This window comes from Myxocyprinus asiaticus, chromosome 2, assembly GCF_019703515.2.
Source record: "Myxocyprinus asiaticus isolate MX2 ecotype Aquarium Trade chromosome 2, UBuf_Myxa_2, whole genome shotgun sequence".
Classification (NCBI taxonomy): Eukaryota; Metazoa; Chordata; class Actinopteri; order Cypriniformes; family Catostomidae; genus Myxocyprinus; species Myxocyprinus asiaticus.
The window spans coordinates 21,940,649-21,963,710 of record NC_059345.1 but is presented as its reverse complement, the minus strand read 5'-3'; the positions used below and the strand labels follow the sequence as shown (position 1 = coordinate 21,963,710).

The following is a 23,062-nucleotide window of genomic DNA, read 5'->3' as shown; positions in this document are numbered from 1 at the left end:
TTTACAGCATCAATTAAATGTGGGCCACAAAATTAATACTACTGAAATATTTTTATAATTTACAGCATAACATTGTACAACATATTTATGACTAGATTAATAGAATTTAAACATTATCAGATATTAATTTCATTAATTTTTGTGCATCAGAGGAAGCTTTGGTTAATTTAGGATAAATATGTGAGATTCACTTACTGCATGCTGTCCGTGTGTCACCTGGTTCCTCCAGGGTTTGTGGGGGTTGTGCTGAGGTACTATGGCCTGGGCCTGGCTGCTGGCCGGTGGGCTGGTGGAATGGCCTAGCCCTGGGTGAGGCTGGAACTGGGAGTGACTGTAAGGCACAATGGTGTGGTTTGCTGGTGAGGGTGCAGGGTGCTCCCTACCTGCCCGCAGTGATAAGGAGGATATAGGCGGTTGTGGAGCCTGGTTACCCAAAGAATTCACTCCAGAATTATGTCCTCTTTGTGGAGTATTACCCTGTGGTTCTCCTTGAACTGAAGATCTGTTGTTGGCATAGGGGTATGTAGGATGTTGGATGTGAGAGCTGTGTGAAGGTGGTCCCAGAGACTGTGGTGATGGAGTGGTCTTGTGGGATTGTGGCGGAGGAACTCTGCTCTGTCCGTAGCCTCTTGTGGGGGGAATGGTGGGTGGAGACATGGTTGATGGATTCAGTGTAGGTGGTCTGTAGGGGAAACTTCCAATTCCTGGTTTAGCTGAATCCTGTGAACAGAGAATAAAGATAATTAGCCAAGCAAGGATACATCTAATATAACATAAAACATTTAAATACATAAAAAAAAAAAAAGAGTAAGGTTAGGGTAAAAGTAAAAGTAAAGGCTAATAAGCACAAATGATGCCAAATATGAAACTGTCAGACAGAATAAATAAATCATTAAACGTTAACATTTAAATCAGTTATGACTGACTTGGAAATCGATGGGCTCGCTTTTGCGTTCAGATGGGTTCCAGGGTGCTCCTCCTTTGTGCAGTGGGTTCCAAAATCCAGGTTTGGGAGAGGGGTAGTGGGAGGATGGCTGCTGATTCAAATGTACAGGTGGCCCAGGTATGCGCTGCATAGCTGGATGAGGAGTCTGCTGTAAGAAGCAGAATAAGATAATCCTTTTTACAACACTTGTTTAACAAGAGCTTAATGACTGAAAGATGCACAGGTAATGCCACAAGACCAGATATACTCTTGAGCTATACAAAAAAAGAGGTATCTCCAACCTGCTCAGACCCAGAGCTCTTCTTTCTCTTGCTAGGATTGGGACAGTCCTCCATGGGGCAGTGCAGAGACGGAGCAGGGGTGTGTTGGATGACTGAGTGCTCTCCAAGAGGGGGCCCTGGCCGTTTTAACTGTCCAGGATGAGAGTGAGGTCCCCTGGGTTGCTGTTGAGTCTGAGGTTGAGTCCATAGATCAGGTAATAGAGGCATAGCCCGGGAGCCATGTTGAGGATGAGGAGCACCATACTTGTGGAGGGAGGGAAGGAAGCGGAGAGACAAAGAGATTTTGGTAAATATACCATGGGCATAATATATAGTTAAATTCTATAATGCCACACATACAATTACATCCTTAAACAGTGTATATACTAGCTGGTCATTAATAAATATATCTAAGTCAATATCTACCTTCAGTAGCTGATTGGCTCGAGCAGTGAGGTGTGCAGGAGGCCCTGCATTGTAGCCACTGTGCAAACGGTTGTGGTCATCACCAGACAATGTTTCGTATCCCTGGCCAGTTCTGGTTGGTTCCCAAGGCCTGGGAGGTGCTGGGGACACTCTTTGTAATCCTGGCAACAAAGCCTGAGACCGGTCCTGCTTATCCCCTCGAGGTAAGGGACTAGAAAAAAAAAAAAAAAAAAAGAATTAGCAAACTTAAAATGTACTACCTTGCAGGAGGGATTATTTTTTTCAACAATACAGCTCTATAGAAACTCACCCATTATTTAAGAATTTACTAGGATGGTTAAGCCCAGGCATGAGACTGGGTGGGTGATGAGGGAGGAATTGGTGTTGACTGACACCAGGTAAGCACCTATCAGGAGAGAAAGTTTCATAAGCCATATTAGAATACCACTTGTCTCATGTATCTATTCTTGCATGATATGAACAATAATTATGATATGGCCCTGATGTGGAGGTATATTTACCTGGAGGGAGGTTGCCAGGTGCGGCTGCCCACAGAAGCCCATTGTCCCCGGTTGAGTCCATCCAGAGGAAATGGGTCCCGTGTGCTGCACCCGCCGAACTGTTCTGCTGTGTGATGCATCCAGCCTAGTCCATAGACAAACACATTTTATTTTTCTACACATACAGAGGAAACTTTTTCCAATTCATTTTTAGAGAAGATATCCATGTTGAGACCTAGGAGCATATGTATACTCTTCAATACATACGTTTCCATAGCACTAAATATCAATATCTTAGCCAATACATTGGTAAATGCCTGGATAATACTTAACACAATGGAAAGAATTCAAGAAGTTAGGTGGCTGTTACACTGAACCATTAAACTAGTAAGCCTCTGTGCTGCCTTGTATGTTTTGGCTTAAGACTGGCCTGATAAATCAGACAGCGGAGCACGCAACTAATCTCTCTAGTAACGAGCTACACTTATGTTACTTAACAGTATAAAATGACATTGTATATGCTAAAAATATAAAACTACATATGCCATTTGTCCTTACTGATCTAAAATATTGTTCATGTAAACTAGACTCTACCAGGGCCAGCCAAGAGAATAGTAGACATGGTTACTCACCACACTAGCTTTGAGTGTGAAGCCCTCCACTGCACAACAGAGAGGGTCACTCACCAACACTAAGGAGAAGCTGTTTTCTGCTGCTCCTAGACTAAAGAGAGAGAGAGAGAAAGAAAAGGAGAAAGATGTGACATAAGGGTAACACACAAATATACAGCCAAATCAATTAAACACGGGGAAAAACATCCTTTGTAGGCTCTACCAGTGTTTGGCCTGGAGGCAGCAATTAACAAAGGAACTCTTTAGAATCTCAGTACCACAGGCTACCTATATGTGGCAGCACTCTTCTGTATTCCATTATGAGGGAAGCGAGCACAGATGGGCTTGTGGGAGTTCACCTATAGGGAGAGTACACTGAGGTCATTATAACCCTTCCTGGGGCCTCTTGGCAGAGGAAGAGTGTGAAGGGAGGGAGGGACGAGTAGAGCAAAGCCCTGGAGTCAAGCCAGCAGTGTCTGTGTGCCGTGTACATAAAGGAGTGTGTGTACTTGTGTTGTATTGGTCGAGTTTTATTATTTGCGTTTGTATGAGAGTGTATGACTGGACTGACGCTGAGGTTAATCTCATTAGGCCAGGCGTGATGGAGAGAGGAAGGGATAGAAAGAGTGAGCGAGCAAGGAAGAAACAGCAGAAGGCCTGAAAAGTATGGATGGATAGATTGTGGGAAGAAAGAGGGATCTAAAATTTAAGCGTTCTTTAGGGAGAATCCAAGTGAGAAGACCGGCTGTGCTCCCATGAAACACCCACACATGCGAACACACTAAGCTTCCTACGCATTCTGAACACACGCTGGATGCACAAATATTGGCAAGCGCACACTCACACGATTGAATTTGTTTGGCACACGCACATATGTGCGCATAAAGGAAAGACGCCCAGCACACACTAATTATGAACCTGGCAAAAGAGTATAAAGTGACATACACAGGCTTTTTCTTTCTATAGCACAAAATACACACACCATTTATACCTTTTTTTTTTTTTTAAAGCTGATCATAATGACTACTAACCCTGAACTCTAACCCTAGAAGAAAACTTTAGGAGTTGTTTGAATTATAAAAAGAGTATTTGCTTTGTTTTACATTATTTCATTTTATTAATCATTTTTACCTTTAAGGTTGTCCCCTATGGGAGGTTGTCAGATTTAGAAAACTTCCGGGGACACACAGTAGCTAAATATACATACTACCAGGACACAGATGCAAAACTTGCCATCCATTAAATGCTGTATAACCTGTTGGGTTAGTCCTCAGCTATAAACTCTCTCACTGACAAACCCATGAAATTCTCAACAGGCCTTTAATTCTCAGAGACTTCAGAGTTGAGCTGTAATTCTGAAGATGAGGCATAATAAGTCAGAAGATAAACAAAGATGGCAGTACTTTAAGATTTTTTGGACACAGCGAGTGTGTGTGTTCATGAGCTGTTCATTGCTCAGCAGGTTTAGTCAGACAGCGTTGGTGTGTGTGTCCGTATATGTGTATTTTGAGCATACAGTGCAGAGCGGCTCACCCACTCCTCTCGGGCTCACTGTATCGCACTATTAAAAGGCTTCTGCAATATTTCAGGAACTCTGGATTTAGATTCTAGTGGGGACTGAAATAAACGTGATGCTGCAGTTCATTGACACTCCTTCATGTGCTGCATAATTAGCCTGGATTTAGCACAAACACAAACATAAACATACACTACTGTTTATGCAGTACAAACTCAAATGTATACCTGTCAAATAAGCATCTAGAACCACCTCTCAATCGTCTGAAGATTTGCGGTTTAGCACCATTGGTCGATCATCTCGGCAGACTCTGCGGTCGTGGATTACTGAAGAGAGACAGAGACACACAGAGGTTATGATCAGTGCTTTGAATTTACGCTCATTTGTTTTCCTAATCTGCTTGTACATTGGCTTTATTCCATCACCACAAGCACAGTAAAACAGCTAGGCTTTGCAGCTGTGCCATCACTAACCTGTGACAGACCAGGTGTCGAAGGCGACTCTGGAGGGGGAGGGGTGCTTACAAACTGAAATTCATGGTGAGCGTAATTGATCAAAACTCACTTGTAGGGGGCCTGGGTAGCTCAGTGGTAAAAGACGCTGGCTACCACCCCTGGAGTTCGCTTGTTCGAATCCCAGGGCGTGCTGAGTGACTCCAGCCAGGTCTCCTAAGCAACCAAATTGACCCAGTTGCTAGGGAGGGTAGAGTCACATGGGGTAACCTCCTCGTGGTCGCTATAATGTGGTTCGTTCTCGGTGGGGCACGTGGTGAGTTGAGCGTGGATGCCGCGGTGGATGGCGTGAAGTCTCCACACGTGCTATGTCTCCATGGCAACGTGCTCAACAAGCCACATGGTAAGATGCACGGGTTGATGTTCTCAGACGCGGAGGCAACGGGGATTCATCCTCCGCCACCCGGATTGAGGCGAATCACTACGCGACCACAAGGACTTAAAAGTGCACTGGGAATTGGGCAATCCAAATTGGGTGAAAAAGGGAAAAAAATAAAAAATAAAAATAAAAAAATAAATAAAAACAAAACACTTGTATTTTCCTCACACTGTATGTTAGGTCTAAATTCACTTAGTTTTGCCAGCATGCTAGTCTTACTTTTTCCCGTCTTTTTTAAGAGGTGTATAAAGAACTAAACTATTTCCATTGACTAGATATTTTAGAGGCCAAATTACAATAAACCAGATGATTACTAAATTCATGTACCACGTTCATGTTTATATGGAACTGCAAAGTACTTCAAGGAATACCATGGTACATATCCAATACTGACCCTGACCATGTCACATGGTCCAAAAAATAAAAATAAAAAAGGAATTACATGTCATGAGGCTCTTGACCTGCATGAGCAGCTACTATGGAACAGATACCCATATAATTGTAAATTTTAACACACAAGAGAAATTTAATCAAAGAAAAGTCCTCCCTCGACTGTCTGAAACACTGGGAACCCTTGGACAGTGAGCAGGGCAACAGTGCGAGGAAATCCATGATACTGTCTCTCACACACAATGGTGAGAGTTATTGTGGGGAGGTATCTGAATAAACACAATCCTGGGTCTCATAAAGAGGTTTCCCCTTCTGTCACTCACTCGACGTTGTGTCGATGTAGTGACACTAGGGGTCGCTCTTGAGAGCCCCGAACACCTCAGATCTTTGAGAAAAGGCCAATGAGAATTGGCAAGTGGAATTTGCATGTATAAAAGGAGCTGGCTCGCAACCACTCATTCAGATTTTTTCTTCAGAGCCGAGCGGTTGTACTATCAGCGAGCTGAATACTACTGCTGTTTCATTCACCTCTTAATAAGTGTATGCTGTTGGATATACAGTGCATTTCCAGCGGCTTTCTCTCCTTCTGCACGACGAGTGCAGATTTCACCCCTGGGTGCTTCGACAGCCCTAAAAGAGTGTATATTCCTGTTAAAGAGTATATTTTCTCTATTAGAGCACACACATTTACGTTAAACGTCTTTTTAAAGATGCATTTTCTAAAGATGCCTTTCCGTCTTTGTGTGATTCCTGGATGCGGTCGCTATCTCTCCACTTCCGATGGCCACGGGCGCTGCCTCACGTGTCTGGGCAGCGATCACACTGAGACAGCGTTCGTGGATGGTTCATGTTCACATTGTGCCTGAACGGGCTGCGGTACCCACATTCTCAAAAGAGCAGTTTCCTCACTCCCTGGGACGTGTGGCTAGCGCTTTCCAACCTGTCGCGGTGGTTGGCCAGGACCATCCGACTCAGCTATGTGACTCAGTTCGCCAGGTGCCCGCCCCGGTTCAGCGGCGTCCACTTCACTTCGGTGAGGGGTGAGAACGGCGCCACCTTGCGTGCGGAGATCATGACCCTTCTGCGCAAGGGCACGATAGAGCCTGTTCCTCCAGCCAAGATGAAGAAAGGGTTTAACAGCCCTTACTTCATCGTACCAAAGAAAGGCGGTGGGTTGCGGGCCAATCTTGGACCCGAGTTCTGAACCGGGCCTTGCACAGACTCCCGTTCAAGATGCTGACGCCAAAGCACATTTTGCCGTGTGTCCGGCATCAAGATTGGTTCACGGTGGTAGACCTGAAGGACACGTACTTTCACGTCTCGGTTCTACCTCAACACAGACCCTTCCTACGGTTTGCTTTCGACGGCCGGGCGTATCAGTACAAGGTCCTCCCCTTCGGCCTGTCCCTGTCCCCTCGCATCTTCACGAAAGTCGCAGAGGCAGCTCTTGCCCCATTAAGGGAAGTGGGTGTCCGCATACTCAACTACCTCGACGACTGGCTGATTCTAGCTCACGCTCGAGAGTGGTGGTGAACTTGCAAGTGCTGCCCCAGCCCTGTCGTTGCTGTGTCCGGTGCGTACTTGGCACATCTACTTGGATCGCACGCAGAGCTTCAGACGCTCTGAGCAGCTCTTTGTCTGCTTTGGTGGACAGCGGAAAGGGAACGCTGTCTCCAAACAGAGGCTTGCCCACTGGATCGTGGATGCCATCACTATGGCATACAAGGCCCAGGCCGTGCCCACCCCTTCGGGAATACGAGCACACTCCACAAGGAGTCTGATATCCTCGTGGGCACTGGCCCATGACATCTCTCTAGCAGACATCTGCAGGGCAGCGGGCTGGGCGACACCCAATACCTTCACGAGATTTTACAATCTCCGGGTTGAGCCAGTTTCGTCCCGTGTTCTGTAAGGTACGAGCAGGTAAGTTCAGGAATACGGACAGCTGGCCAGGTGTAGCGCCTTTCCCCTCCAAAGAGGCAAAGATGTGCGCTTCTTTTCCCATGCGAGTTGGGCTCTCAAGAGCGATCCCTAGTGTCACTACATCAACACAACGTCACGTTCCCTCCATCAGGGAACGGAGGTTACGACAGTAACCGAGACGATCGGTGTGGAAAGCCAACTATCACACGTGAAAACTGTGGCACGGGAAAAACATTTTTCATGTGAGATAAAGGGTGGGGGGTGGGTTCTAGAAACTGAGTGTGTTTTAAAAGTGCACTCAGTAACTTTTGTCTTTGTGTCATCTTGGACTTACACTGACACCTAGTGACTTGGATGCAACATCATTTAAAATTAATAGTTTTCAGTTTCAGATGCCATTGTAGTAATTTAGTATTCACAGTCAGCCATGATTACTTTAATCAATGAGTGAAAGTGTCAAATAACTGAGACTAAGATAACAGGTTACTGAGATTAAGCGAGTAGTATTCTGCTGGTCATGTGATTCTAACATGGCAGGCCCCATATGTGGAGTCTTTCCATATAGAATAGAATAGCTTTTATAATGTTACTGATATGACTGGAGTCTTCATTTCAATGTGAATGGTCATGATTTCCTACATATATTGCAAAAGTTCAACTCTTGTCTTTAGGAAATAAACTTTTTTAATGAGGAAAAAAAAAAATACTGAGTGCATCTTTAAGTTAAAAGAAATGGTTGTAGGATTGTGTTTAAAAAGACATGTTTGTTATGAGTGTTTCTAGCTGAGGAGAAATGAAGTTTGTTTCCTGAGTTGCATAAAACAAAAAGGCACGTGCACACAATCGACTGCCGTGAGTTTGGACTTGACTTGCACATTTTCAAAAATCTTTCAGACTTTAAAAACACGCAAACTGAAACCATTTCATACTATGCGCAATAATCCTGCTGCAGCCTCGGTTTTACGAGAACATGTTCTGAGTTTCTAGTAATACACATATCTAGCAATGTGGGAAAAATATAGCATAATGAAACTGATGTAACTGATTACATTTTAAATGAAACCTTTATTGAAAGATATAAATCGAAACAAACCGGGTCTACTGACAGCTTCGATCTGTGTGCGTTTCTGATGTCTAACTGGGGAACTCCCATGAGTCAACCAAGGAAAGGGCTTACCCCACACCCCAGACTCCACCCCCTTCTCTCGCACACTCTTTATGGTCAGGCGATTGGTGGCGCCCACCTTAGTGAGAGCATCAGGAATTTCTGAAAATGTGCCGTCATCGAAATCTGCCACGGTGTGTTGTTTTGGATGCATAAACATGGTGCACTGTAAAATTACAGTGGGGTTTTCCCCCCGTTTTACCAAATTGGGGAATCTGAAACTCGCAGATGTTGATCAGACAGAAGTGGATAGTTGGCCTGTGGTGGCGTTGATTATAAGAGTGAACATGTGGCTCTGTGGTTATTGGTTTATTGCAAGGCATTGCATCTGCATTTGCTTTCATGCTAGTTGACGAGAACTGTTTTCTAGAAATGCCACATGTATTTAGACTACACATATCTAATAAGTTCAGAAACAAAACACAATTGTTATAAGTCTGGAAGCTATTCATTTTAAATCACTTTTCATTCATGAATTTTACTGTCATGACATGATAATTAGAAAATCCCCCATTCACCCCCACATTGCCCCTCAAATTGATAAAAATCCCCTTAACAAACATCAAACGACTATTCCAGTCACTGGCTTGGTCGTCACAGTGGGGTAGATCTGCACCAAAAACACCAAACCAAATGAAGGCCACATCCGTGGGCGTCTCCAACTAACCCTGTCCAATCAAACAAACAAAAAATACTGTGTCAACTAACCAAGCGTAAAGTTGGATAAAGACTAACAGTACCCTGTAAGAGAGCTTTGTAAGATAACACTTTCACGTCTGAAGTGACGTGTACTAATTTCAGTACACTGATTCAGGTTATGATTTACTATTAAATAAATGGACACCGAAATCAGTTTGGGCACTACTCCTAAATCAGGTCTCACGCTAGGAAATTATTTTGCAATGGCGCTATGGGTCATGTGAGTGATGTCATTCCAGAACATGAAGCCATTTTCTCACCAGCGATTTGTGCTCTGAAGTCCCAGGAAACAGCTGAGCGCGCGAGTATGCGGAAGGGAACGAGAGATGGAATGGAATCAAGGAATAGCAGTGTACACATGGAAACCATAAGAGGGGGAAACAGATTGGAGATAAGGATAGGAAGTGGTGAGGGAAGCAGTGGAAATGGGAGAGCTGGAATGTTCCACGATGATCATAGGGGGCCAGCAAAAGGGCCTGTGGGTGAGCCATTACATAACCCACATCAGATAGAGATCACACACATGCAATCACAAGGAAACACAACGTCACAGCAGGATTACATCTGTTCCCTTCCCTCTGTGTGTATCTGAGTACGTTTTCCTCTGCCAATGATACAAGGTTGAGTCGTCACGATGGCGTTGCTGCTTTCCAAGCCTACACTTGTAGCCTCCACAGAAACACACACCCACATGAAGTGGAGTGTACCTCCTGATCTAGAGAGGGAGTTCAGCTCAGGACACACGCAAGCGCTCATTTCCGTTTCATTCTCTGGCCGAGCCTTGGCTGCAGACTTCAACGCCTGCATGTAACTTGGCAACAACCTTCCCTCAACCTTGCACTAAAAGTAACATTACAATAAATTCACAACTGGCCTCGTTACGCTTTCAGAATGTCACAAGTGTCCACCACAAATATCGCTGGCAGAGACCATGATTGCTTTCCCTGCTCTCCTTTTCAATGTAATTGCCCTCGACCTACTTCAACACTGTTCATGCTCCTGTTCTCTGGTTGCTAGACAGCACAGGTATATTCATCAGGATGGAGCGTTTTATAATAATGGCTGATATCACTGGTATTGATGTGATATTGACATTCAATAAATGCCAAAAGATTTCTATCCATATTCCTTCTATCTGCAAATTGAGTGTTCAATCGAATGTGTAGTTGTCTTTCTGGTGTCAGCTGTTAATAAATATGTTCGCTAATATTCTTAAATCAGTGAACATAAATAGTGTATAGGCATGCTCAGAAAATGTTGAGACTGTATGTTCCTCACTCAAGACGGATCCTCATGTGACCCTAATCTGAATACTCACCGCCATTCATCAATGCATAAAAGTGACGGCAAAATCAGCAACGTTACTCAAGAGTGATTTGAATGTTTAATTCAGGTCTCATTCACGGTATGAGTCAACTCAAAGAGAAACCTGATGCTTTTCTTAGTAACTCTAGTCGTAATGTCCTGTTAAGGGTAAATAACCAGTGTCTGGTGTGGTCACTATGGTGAGCATTGCTGAGAAAACAGGCTTAGTCATTACCTTTAACAAGGTGAATTACTGACATTGAGGTTAATCATAAAAGAAGTTTAAAATCACCAAGAGATATACCTGTGTGATGACTTATGAAACTTGCCCTTTTACCGTTTTAAAGCTGAAGTACGTCATTTTTGTTAAAAATGGCTCTTGTGTCCCAGCTTAATATGCAGAGTAACCTATAAGTAAATCCTTTGTAGATTAATTTCACTTCAAGTGTAAAACAGTGGCACTATCAAAACATTACTGTTTAAGCAACCCATCCATACTGACACAGCAACACTTGGGCAGAACTATGTATGAGTTTTCTGGAATCTGTTTGAAAACAGTGATTATTTTTCCAATTTTGTTTGTTGACACTAGTGGTGCAGAAATTACACACTTCAAGAGATGAAGCCTTGAAGTTTGGAAATCTTGATATCTCCACCTGGAATTTTGTGTGTGAATGAGAATATGCCAACATGTGACAAAGAAAGCAGAACAGAGTGAGGTAAGCTACGATGAAACAGGAAGTTATCATCAGAACAACAGGAAGTGGGCCTCTCAAAAGAGGGGAGGGAGAGTGTGTCTTAAAGGGACTGAGGGGAATGATGTAACATCCTGTGGAACATTGTTTTTTGTGCATGTATTTATGAATGGCCCATCAACTTAATACAAGGATTGATCAGGTGTCGGGTTTCTTATTCTGTTAAGCACTCCAAAGCTCAATAGATGCTTGTTATGATCTCCATCCATATTCCTGTCAGTCAACTTGGGTCACAGTTCTTCTGAGAAGTAGAGTAAAACTTATAAGGAACAGAAAAAAGTTACTGGTGTGCCAGAGTTACACAACACACACAACCACACACATGCTGATCACAAATGGCAAAAAGCAGAAAGATGAAGTGCTGTGCATTTGTGAATGTCAGTGACTCAGTGTGTGAATGTCTGCTAGACATGAAAGTCTGGAGTGTGTCTACATGGCCATCTGTGAGAACATTTTTAAATGTGTTCAGTTTCACATAGTCTGTACAAATGTGTCACCATGTCATGTCAGGAAATATGAGTTTGGTCTTTCATCCTCTTAAACATCATGAATACGAAGTACCAGAAATGATCTCTCTCTCTCTGTAGCCATCAAAACACCTTATCTCTTCATTACTGGAACAGTTGAACCTTGAACATCTCTTTCTCTCTCTGTCTGTGTTTGTTTGTTTCATTATCCCTCAAAAGTCCCCTCCTACATCTGTACTCCACGTTTCCCAGAAACCAGTGCATTAGACAAACAAAAAAATATACTTATATGTTATTAGTTAGAAAAACTATAAAACACAAACAAGCTGGGTCTTGGTTGCATGGCAACGGGTTGTCTGACGCTCACAAAAGTTGAAGAGGCATGGTGAAAGACCTTGTTCGAAAACATGTCTGGCAATGGAATCGAAAACATTCCAAACACTGATCAAAATACGACATAAATGACAAGTTACTGACCATAAATAGATGAAGAATTTGAACGTTAAGGTTGAACTGTGAGATAAAAATCAAGTATGTTTGTGTGCTCATTTTTGCGATGCTGGAAAACAAGCCCTCCTCAGTCATGTCGTCTCCCCCACATAATGACGCATGTCAGCGATCTGTGTCTTAAATCCCGCTCACTCCATCCAAAAAACGGATTCTGACTCACAGAAACATGACTGATCTTTTTTGTTTTCCACCACTCTCGCTCTCTCTTGCCATTCTTCTCAATCCTTCCCACTCTAGTTTCACTACTCCTCCCCTTTGTTTTACTCACTCTCTCTTTTCCCCTCACTCTGGTTTTCTGCCAAAGTGTGAGATAACACAGACCAGCAAGATGACAAAGGAAAAAATAAGCCAGTCAGAGAGGAACAAATTTTGTATCAGACAGTATGAAAGTTCTTTTCCTTTCATGTTGTCTCTTGGTAAACACCATCTATGGCATTAAAGACAACTCCACATGAATAACACACACATTCACAGACATACCAGCACAGACTCATGCACTTTCTCTCATGATGTTCCTATTAATAGTATACTTTACTTCCTTTTCCTTTGACCACAAAAGTCCATCCCTACACAAGCAAACACACACTCTCCACATGGGAAAAACACCCACACACAACTGTTAGAGCTCAATGGAATGAACGAGAAGTCTTTTAACCTATGAGATCTTTTCATCATCAGGCAAGTCCTGAAAAACCAGTATAAACCACATACATACAAGCCTGGCTCACTGTCATCATCACTCTCAAAGGCTAGCGTGATAACCGTACAGTGAGTAAGCACTCCAATAAGCCCACTGACCTACATGATACACTCTCATTATTTCCTCACCGTCACACACATACAAAGTGTGTAATCTACACCACACTTCTCCCTTCTGTCCACCTGTTAGGACAGAATTCACACACCTCCACAGTCACCACACCCACAAACACATCCTCCTGACTGTTCTATCATCAATCGAAAGTACATCTTCACCGTTCACACACACACATGTTGGTGCCACTATCCTTATGAGGACTCTCCATAGACAATGATTTTTAACTATAGATTCTATCCCCTAACCCTAACCCTACCCCTAAACCTCACAAAAAACTTTCTGCATTTTTTAATTTTCAAAAAAACTATTATGGGGACACTAGATATGTCCTCATAAACCACATTTATAGCATAATACAATTACCAGTTTGTAACCTAAAGTAAGTACCAGTCCTCGTAAACCACCCAAACCCCCCCCCCCCACAAGCTATCTAAGTGTGGACATGCCATAGACCTCTTTTGTTTTTATATAAAGATAATTATAATGACAACAGACTAACCCTGACCCAAAACAATTGTACAGAGCCCCTTAGAGAGCATGGTGGGAATTTTTTTTTTCTTGAAAAAGTTTTGCATTTCCTAGCAAATAGTTTTGCAAATGGTTTTACTATAGTAACCATATTTTAACCATATATTTGTAGTGAAACCATAGTAATAATACAGAAAAACGAAAACAATGGTAATACAATTCATAATTTTGTGGTTATTATCGTTTTACTATAGCTACAAATACCATAGTTTAACTATAGTTTTATTGTAGACTGTAACCATAGTTTTTGGCGGAAATACATTTTCTATAGTAATATTGTAGTAATCATGACTGTTGTAGGCTAACCATGTTTTTTTGTTTTTGTTTTTTGGTGGAAACAATGGTTTTACTATCATATTATTGTATTAACTATGAAAAGTAAGTTAAGCAACCATGCTTTTTCGGCAGAAACCATGGCTTTAATACAGTATACTGTATAATTTCATTTTCCCTCCCATTTATTTATTTCGGCATTTATACAATTCATGATGGTTTAATCCATCCAACATCTTTTTTTTCTTTCTTTTTTTTTAATGTCCAAAAAGGAAAAGGCTGAAGCCAAAGCTTATTATGCCTACCCTTTTTACCTCTCTTCACCCTAACAAATAAATTATTTGAATCAAACTTAACAAAAGTTACCGTTTGCTATAACTCCTTAATTTCTATATACATGACAAATATAAATTTATACAAACATACTATATACACAGAGAAAATACATAATACAAGGTTCCTATCAACCCATTCTTTCATACCTTTTAAACACTTCAATTTTAAACATTCTTTTAAATTTATTGTTTTAAACCATTTTAATTCTTAAATACCTACCATGGTATTTGTAGTAAAACCATAATAACCACAAAATTTTGATTTTAATTGCCATAGTTTTCGTTTTCCTGTATTATTGCCATGGTTTTACTACGAAGGTCAAAATATGGTTACTGCAGTAAAACTATGGTCAATTTTGCAAGGAAACAAAACTTATTTCGAGGGCACGCAAAGCATTTTCAGAAAACTTCCCACCCTGTTCCCTCCCAAAGGAAGGTTTTGTCAGATTAGCTATGCTATAGTTAAAGTAATATAATGACTGCATGTTCACCAACGGTGTTTTTCATTTCTTTCTGATAGTTTTTATGTCGTCACAATAAAGGGCGGCGACGTTTCATTCATTCTCAGATTCAGAGTGAAGGCGGGTGATTCAAAACAAACGCTGATCTGAGGAGGACCGATTCGCAGCATGTTTACGATCCACGACTTCAAAGCGAAACAAACGCAGCTTCTCTGTTTTCATGCAAGTCGTTCTAATTGATCTGAAGTAGATCTTTAAAGGGATCTTCATGCCCCTCATGTACCCCCAATATTTACTTCCATGGGTGTTTATGGCTACTCATAAAATGCAGAGTGTCGCCTCCCAAATGCGCTCGCCCAACCAACACAATCACCTCTGGACGATAATGTTTCTTGAACATTAACGCAAATATTCTTTCCCGTCTGTTATAGAGAAAGTTCCCCCGTATGTTCCTTAACTCATACACCAGAATATGATGCAAACACCGAGAGAGGGAGAGAGAGAAAAAACACCCCACCCCCAGGCAAGGCTTGCAAAGAACTTTGCAAATGATTTCCTTTCAGACAGTCGCATTTAGTTCAGCGAGTGCTAAAGCAATCCATTCAACTTTATAGACTGCCCAACTCAGCCCATTCCCACAGGGGAGCCCTCTCGTGTCAGACAAAGAGCAGTGGATCGCGTTGCGACACACACACACACACACCAGCAAGACGGAGCGGTCTCGAGACGCGTTTTTAAAAGTTGAACTCTTTTAAGAGGCCGATTCACAGAACGCTGTTTTCAAATGTTTGTCTATGTAAACACGCCACGCGCTAGACGGACTTCTTTGAACACTGCGTCGAGTTTTGAAAGCACTTTCAACTTTTTAAAACGCGTTTCGAGACACATACGTGCTGTTCTTTGCTTGACAGGCCATCTTAAAAACGCAGCGGTCGTGGCGCTAGACGCGACGGCCATGTGCACGTTTACATTTTTTATTAAATAAAAAACACAGTTGGCGGAAGGTACAGTGTGAATGGCCTCTAAGCGAACCACTTCTCTTTGTTTGACACAGCAGGCAGGGCTCAAATGCGGGGATGGGCCGAGTTGGTGCAGTTTACACAGTGAACCCAACCCCCTTTCCTCCTACTGACACACGTGGGACTGAGGCTTTACATGAATGAAGAACACTTTCTGCCCTAAACACCCTTTTTAAATAACACAGTAAGGAATGTTACACAATAAAACACACTGTCCAAGAATTACATAATGCCTTGTCCTAATATTATACGTTTAAAGACAAACAAGGTCATTCATAGTTTTGCTGGGCAGTAATGAGTTAACTCTAATGGGGAATGAAGTGCTGATCTTCCGGTCACCCGTTACTACAACACATTCATTCACACAGACTGTTACTACGCTGTAATAAGGACCGTAATTTCTTTCTGTCACGGCTTACACTCAATCATAAAGTAGTCACGAGTTTGACAGAGGGGTAATCATGATCAGACCGATTCAAAACGGGACAGCTGACTTACCTTTAGTAGTAAAACTCGTCCCGCGAGAGCAACTTGCGTCTCCTCTAGTCCTGGCTCCCAGAAGTTAGACGGGATCTGTTGGAGAATAAACGAGGACATCTTTTAGTTTCCGTACATCTGATTCGATAAGTCCGATGTGGGACACTAAAGGTGCCAACGGGGTAAATGATTTAATCATGAGTGATCACATATTAAGCCGTTCAGACTCAAGCTTGAATTACAAGGCGGCGCTTTTGTTATAAACATTCTCTGGAACAAAAACATGGACTAAAAACACGAATGTGGGACTAAAACTCCTTTAATTACCGGTGAATGTCACCTGCAGTGTATCCACAACTTCTCCAGCGCGTGCAGAGGAATATACGAGTCCAACCGGCTGAACAACAATAATCCACAAAAACGTTTATTTTCTTAGATCCTCCGGTCTAAAAGCCAAAAGTCTATTTTCTCTCCCCGCAGAGTGCGTGTTGCTGATATGTAATGTCGTTGTGTTCGTCTTCTCTCTCTGTACACTGAGGAATGGATCGAGTTGGTCTGAGCGGCGCTTGGTTTTTTAAAGGGACACACAGCTCCGGCTGTGCGCGTAACCGCTCAAAGGAACACGCTCTCTCTCTCTCTCTCTCGCCCTCCTCCCCACACACACACACACAGCGCCGTCCCTCACAACTGACGTCAGCGCACGTCCCCGGAATTCCCTGACAGCGCAAACTGGCGCATCTCCGGCTGCTGGCTTATTTAAAGCGGACTCGTGACTGTCCTACTCCCAACACGACTATCACGCATAATTATTAAAAATATGAATCCATATAAACGCTGAGCCCCAGACTTTCTCTCCTCAGTCAATCCAGACGATATAAAAATCCCTATACCATATATAGTCTTGAGACATGCTATTCAGGATGATAATAATAGTATTGATACCAAAGAAGACAACATATATCATTTTATTTTATGTATTAATATAGTTTCTTTCCAAAAGATCATGGTCATTTTACAATTAATCAACAATCAAAATCAAGAGATTACAAAATCATTAAATTACAACATGACAACAAAATAGATTAGATCAGGGTTAAGATTTATTTGACTAAAATGAACTGGAATCTGATGTCAAGATGAACTGAAATACAATAGCATGGCTGCAACAGGGTTTATTTAGGACATTACATTTAACCTAGTTCTGAAGCCGAGAACAAACTAATTTCACAGAGAATGAGAACGGTGTGCCGTACATCACAGAGGAGTAAAAATAGAACAGATGTAACAGATGAACCAAGAAATGCTGAACTAAACAAACAAACAAAAAAAAAGATAGGGAAATAGTGGATGAGATATTCCAAGTGAAAGTGGAACGTTTCCCTGACTTGTTCAACAGCGTCACGACTGTAAAGTTTTATAGAAACCAATGGCATCTGCCATGTCTGATTCAGGACATTTCTTAAACGGAGTGTGAGGACAGCACTGTATCTCCATTTAATGGCAAACAGACGGCTTGTGCGTGAGAGTGATCAACGCGTTATTTTTAGTAAGGTTACATCAGTGGCAGCGAGACACAACAGATCGGCCAAACCACGGGAGTGTGTCACGGGAACCAGGCTTCTTGGATAGCACCGGACAAATGCACACACACAGGACGTGAGCTGTTCTGAGAACAACATCTTCCAAAAACAGGCAACCATCCACAACAGCAGATGTGCAAATGCCTTCTTATGCCAAGTGTACACTACACGACTTGCAGTCAGCGCCCTGTTTTTCGTCGTGCTAGTACACGCACAACAGGACTACACAACAATTCGTCCCCTACTGAGGCCATGTGTACACTTGGCTTAAGGTGCGTTTTGGGTGATCCGATCACAAATGTACAAGCGAGACACATCACCGTAACACCTGGTCGTCTCTTCTGAACACGTGTGTTAGGATTTCAAAGACAGAGTCTCTGATTTCATGAGAACATACAGTCATTACTTCTGTGTTTTACTAAATGATAATAATGCGCAAAAAAAGTAAAAGATGAGAAAGCGCTAAAACTGGTGCACAGTTTCTCTTAATTATACACAAACATAATGTTTAGAGTATAATTCGGAGCTATTTTTAGTCCAGTAGATTTAACTGAATTTCAAATGTGCATGCTGCTCATATTTGTGTCCATACTGTACATGTTCATGCATTCATTTTTGAAATTTTCCGATCATACAATTATTTCCCTTTATCCGACGAAATACCGGCTGTTACAGCTGCCTGTAGTGTCCTCCTGTTTCAAAAGGATCACCCAAAATGCATCTTAAAATTAAGATAACTAAATAAATTCACAAACTTGGGCAGTTTATTCTTGAAAATATGTCATCAAACATGAAAGAATGGCTCTCGCCCGTTTTTGCGCTCATTGGCACCATTTGCAAAGGAAAAAAAGAACAAAAACAGTGAGTACGGTGATGTTTTATTTTATTTTCTAATTATTTTTGTCTCCTGCTTCCCAATACCTGCTCTCCTTTTTCAACAAACATGAAAGAAACGCTTGCGCACGTTTGTACGCTTATTTGCGCTAATTTGTGAAGGAAAAATAAAACAGCTGAAAATAATAAAGACAGCGGGTAGAGAGATGTGGGTGCATTTTTATTTTTGTGCTCTCTCTATATTTCATTGGCTGTTGCTCATTGTCGATCTCTCGATTGTCGGGACAGTACGCACACCTGACGACAAGATGTCTAGATATCAAGCTGTTTTGAAAACTGTCGTAGCATCTGGGAATCTTGGCATGTCGCAGGAGTGCGCACACAACAAGACCGTTCATCGTGAGATCTGACACTTCTCGTCGCAGACCAGGGACCCACTTTATATTAGGTGGCCTTAACTATTATGCACTTAACCATTTGATACAATGTACTTATTATGTACATATATGTTGTTGCATTGTAATTACATTTAAAGTACTTGCATTTAATTACATTTATAGTTACACCGCTAACTCAACTGCTTACCCCTAACACAACCCTTACCCCAAAACCTAACTCTAACTCCTAACCCTACCCTTACTCCTAAACTTACCTGTACCTCAACCTCAGTAGCAGCAAATGTGGGCATTTTGCAGAACAACATGTAGTTACACAGTAAATACATAGTCTTGTATGTATTTAATGTTAGTACATAGTACTTAAGGCCACCTAATATAAAGTGTGACCCAGACCAGTCGCCGACTCAAAACATCAAAGGAGACGAGCTTGAGTCATGTAGTGTACACTAGGCTTTAGGGAAAGAGTTAACAAACAGAGAAATACTGCTATAGTTCTTTTATCAAGCAACCCTTCTCGCATTTCAACTATCTCTGCTGTCCAGAACTGTGAGTGTGTTAATGTGTGGTGGGACTCATAATAAGACACACTGGACAGGAAGAAAGGGATATGGCTCCCTGTAATCTCCCATTCACACTCAAACACTCTGTGCAGACACAGTGTTTAAATTACTCAACATTAAATTAATCAAATATTACTCTAACATAGTGCCATTACACTGCGTTTGAGCAGATATGTGCATGTTTCTGAGCATAGGTCTGTATTTTTGCAAACTTTAACATAGTTATTTTCAGAGGGTGTGTTTGCAGATGTGTTTGCTGGGCTCTGGCCTGATAAACAGAGAGGGAGCAAGCAAGCTTTCCTGAAAGACTTTTCTCACACACCAGCTAAATTTATCAGCATTCCCATGAGCACAGCAGAATGCAGATCACACACACACACACACACACACACACACACACACACACACACACACACACACACACACACAGAACTTAAATGTACAGGAATGTCAGATGTGCAGTAGTTAAAATTAGTGTGTGGGTGTGTGTGTGTGTGTGTGTGTGTGTGTGTGTGTGTGTGTGTGTGTGTGTGTATTTATGTGTAAGAGTGTGTACGAGAACAGCCAGTGGCCTTTAGATCCACATTCTGCTCCCACTTTGAGAACTCCTCTGACTCAGCACTAGGCTGCACTGGTCGTCATAACAGCTACACACCGACTGATGGTTCATTCATGGGGTTAACACCCACCTCTGCCCACAATACCTGTATGAACCACAATGCCACCCCCCTCCACCCCACACATAAACAAGAGAGTATGAATCACTTGATTTTGTAACTGATTATGGGTCTATAACCGCCCTTCACTTACATTCAGAGAGGCACATACTATTACCTCTACACATACAAGCACCAAAAATACTTTTGGAGATTTACCATGTTTGTTTCAGGGTATTCTTTGAAGTACCATGTAAATACCATGGTATAGGACTATGGTAATCATTCAGTGCCATGATATATATCAAAAAATCATCTGATACCATTAGTGTACCAGTGTACCACCACAGTACAGATTCGATATCAATTCATATGGGTATATTTCAGTCCATTTTGCTCACATATGAAATAAATCTCCCAGCTAATGCTGTTCATTAAGCATGGGGACCTTCTGACTAGACACATTACGAAAATATTAATTTGACAGATTATATTTTATTTGTTTTTCATCATTTTGGTAAAAAAAATTGTAATGTACAAATCCATGTATTTCATAAATCAAAATGATATTATATTGCATATACTACACCGATCAGCCACAACATTAAAACCACCTGCCTAATATTGTGTAGGTCCCCCTCGTGCCGCCAAAACAGCGCCAACCCGCAATTCTCACCACAATTGTACAGAGCGGTTATCTGAGTTACCGTAGACTTTGTCAGTTCTAAACAGTCTGGCCATTCTCTGTTGACCTCTCTCATCAACAAGGCATTTCTGTCTGCAGAACTGCCACTCAATGGATGTTTTTTTGTTTTTGGCACCATTCAGAGTAAATTCTAGAGGCTGTTGTGCGTGAAAATCCCAGGAGATCAGCTGTTACAGAAATACTCAAACCAGCCCGTCTGGTATCAACAAACATCCATGCGATTATCTAATCAGCCAATCGTGTGGCAGCAGTGCAGAGCTTCAGTTAATATTCACATCAACCATCAGAATGGGGAAAAAATGTGATCTCTGTGATTTGGAGCATGGCATGATTGTTGGTGCCAGATGGGCTGGTTTGAGTATTTCTGTAACTGCTGATCTCCTGGGATTTTCACGCACAACAGTCTCTAGAATTTGCTCTGAATGGATCCAAAAGCAAAAAACATCCAGTGAGTGGCAGTTCTGTGTATGGAAATGCCTTGTTGATGAGAGAGAATGAACAGAGAATGGCCAGACTGGTTCGAACTGACAAAGTCTATGGTAACTCATATAACCGCTCTGTACAATTGTGGTGATAAGAATATAATCTCAGAATGGTATTCTGAGATGCGGGTTGGCGCAGTTTTGGCGGCACGAGGGGGACCTACACAATATTAGGCAGGTGGTTTTAATGTTGTGGCTGATCGGTGTATATTTGGCTACATGTTTATTGTTTAGTGCATAATTTATATTCATACGTATTTACAGTACATTGATTTGTAGAACACATGCTAAAAATCGGTCTCTTTGAGAAAACCGGTACTTCTGTAAAGAGGGTCTCTAATGATCCAATAGAATGGCTCCTATTCTCATCCGTGCTATTCGTGATTAGAATAAATGTTTGTTTTGTTGTTTTTGATAAACAACTGACTGTAAAGAACAGAAAGGGTATTAAAAGAGACATTATTCAATGACAAATAGATTGCGTGGATCTCGTCTTTGAACACACATTACACAGAACGAGTCAAATCAAACTTTTACTTTCTACACGCAGTGAAAGGATGCTGAACTTCTTCACCACTATACTACTCAATCACTGTTGAGTGATATCTGATCATTTACCAGCCATTGGCTAATCAGACATTTATAATCACACAGCTCGAAATTTGATCTCATATGCTAGTGATTTACTTGTATTGTAGAGAGTTGCGCATATAGTAAAAGATCAATCTTGGAATTTAAGAATAGATATCAATATCGTTCAAGTGAAGATCACTATGCCTCGGAAAAACAATATTTTTTTACCCAGTCCTATTCTCTACCCTTTCTCTTTCTCTCTCTCTCTCTCTCTCTCTCTCTCCAAGACTGTAGCTTGAGGGGAACATTTTAAAGCACCACTCATAAATACCACCGTTCTCTCTCTAGTATGCCAGAAAAATAACAGCAATTTTTAGTCAGACAAAGTGATAAAGTGGGTTTATTTGTTTACTGATGGCTGTAAAGCAGAAGTGGTTAGAGCGCTTGACTTATGACCTTCATGTCAAAAGGTCGCACCCCTGCAGGGAGCCAGCTGCTCCAAAACAGCCCTGCAATAACAACTATAAAAATTCAACACATGTGGGCAAAGAACCCTAATAAACCACCTTAAAATCCAAAAACTGTGCAGTTTTTAAATACCTTTTTAGTGGTGCTTGCAAAGAGAAGCATCACTGAAACTATTGCTTATAATTATGTGTTTGTTTGGATCCCTAACCCTAAATATTAAAGATTTTTTGCCATTACTTTTCTGTACAATAAAAGGTATGGTTGATGCCAGGCAGATAATAAAACTGGCAAAAGCAATCCCATATCCTTACATTGAACGATGGCTGTGAGCCATATCTATGAACCAGAATATCATAGAGACTTGGGTATGGGCTCTTTTATCTTGGGCCAGTAAGCAACCACATAACATCCAACTAAGAACCCCCTAGCAACAACCCAGAATACCCTAGCAACCATTTAGCAACACCCTAGCATTGTGGCAGCACGTTTTGCATCTAATTTTGGAAAGTAACTGGCCAGGACAATAATAAA

At 41.8% G+C, this 23,062-nt stretch overlaps 1 protein-coding gene across 6 annotated transcripts in view; it reads right to left on the bottom strand.

Moving 5' to 3' along the window:
• Positions 1-23,062, bottom strand: part of LOC127455100 (lysine-specific demethylase 6B-like) — a 124,400-nt gene that overhangs the window by 12,428 nt on the left and 88,910 nt on the right. For 4 of the 6 annotated variants that reach the window (XM_051722702.1, XM_051722717.1, XM_051722693.1 and 1 more), the window contains 9 exons: positions 16,296-16,370; positions 4,487-4,585; positions 2,765-2,855; positions 2,154-2,277; positions 1,943-2,038; positions 1,633-1,843; positions 1,228-1,470; positions 927-1,094; positions 196-720 (listed from right to left, as the gene is read on the bottom strand). In XM_051722702.1, the coding sequence (XP_051578662.1) occupies positions 196-720; positions 927-1,094; positions 1,228-1,470; positions 1,633-1,843; positions 1,943-2,038; positions 2,154-2,272 (1,362 nt within the window). In that variant the 5' untranslated portion in view covers positions 2,273-2,277; positions 2,765-2,855; positions 4,487-4,585; positions 16,296-16,370. Of the gene's footprint in view, positions 1-195; positions 721-926; positions 1,095-1,227; positions 1,471-1,632; positions 1,844-1,942; positions 2,039-2,153; positions 2,278-2,764; positions 2,856-4,486; positions 4,586-16,295; positions 16,371-16,601; positions 16,921-23,062 lie in introns of those variants that run through there. The other 2 variants (XM_051722710.1, XM_051722723.1) reach the window with 2 other exon arrangements.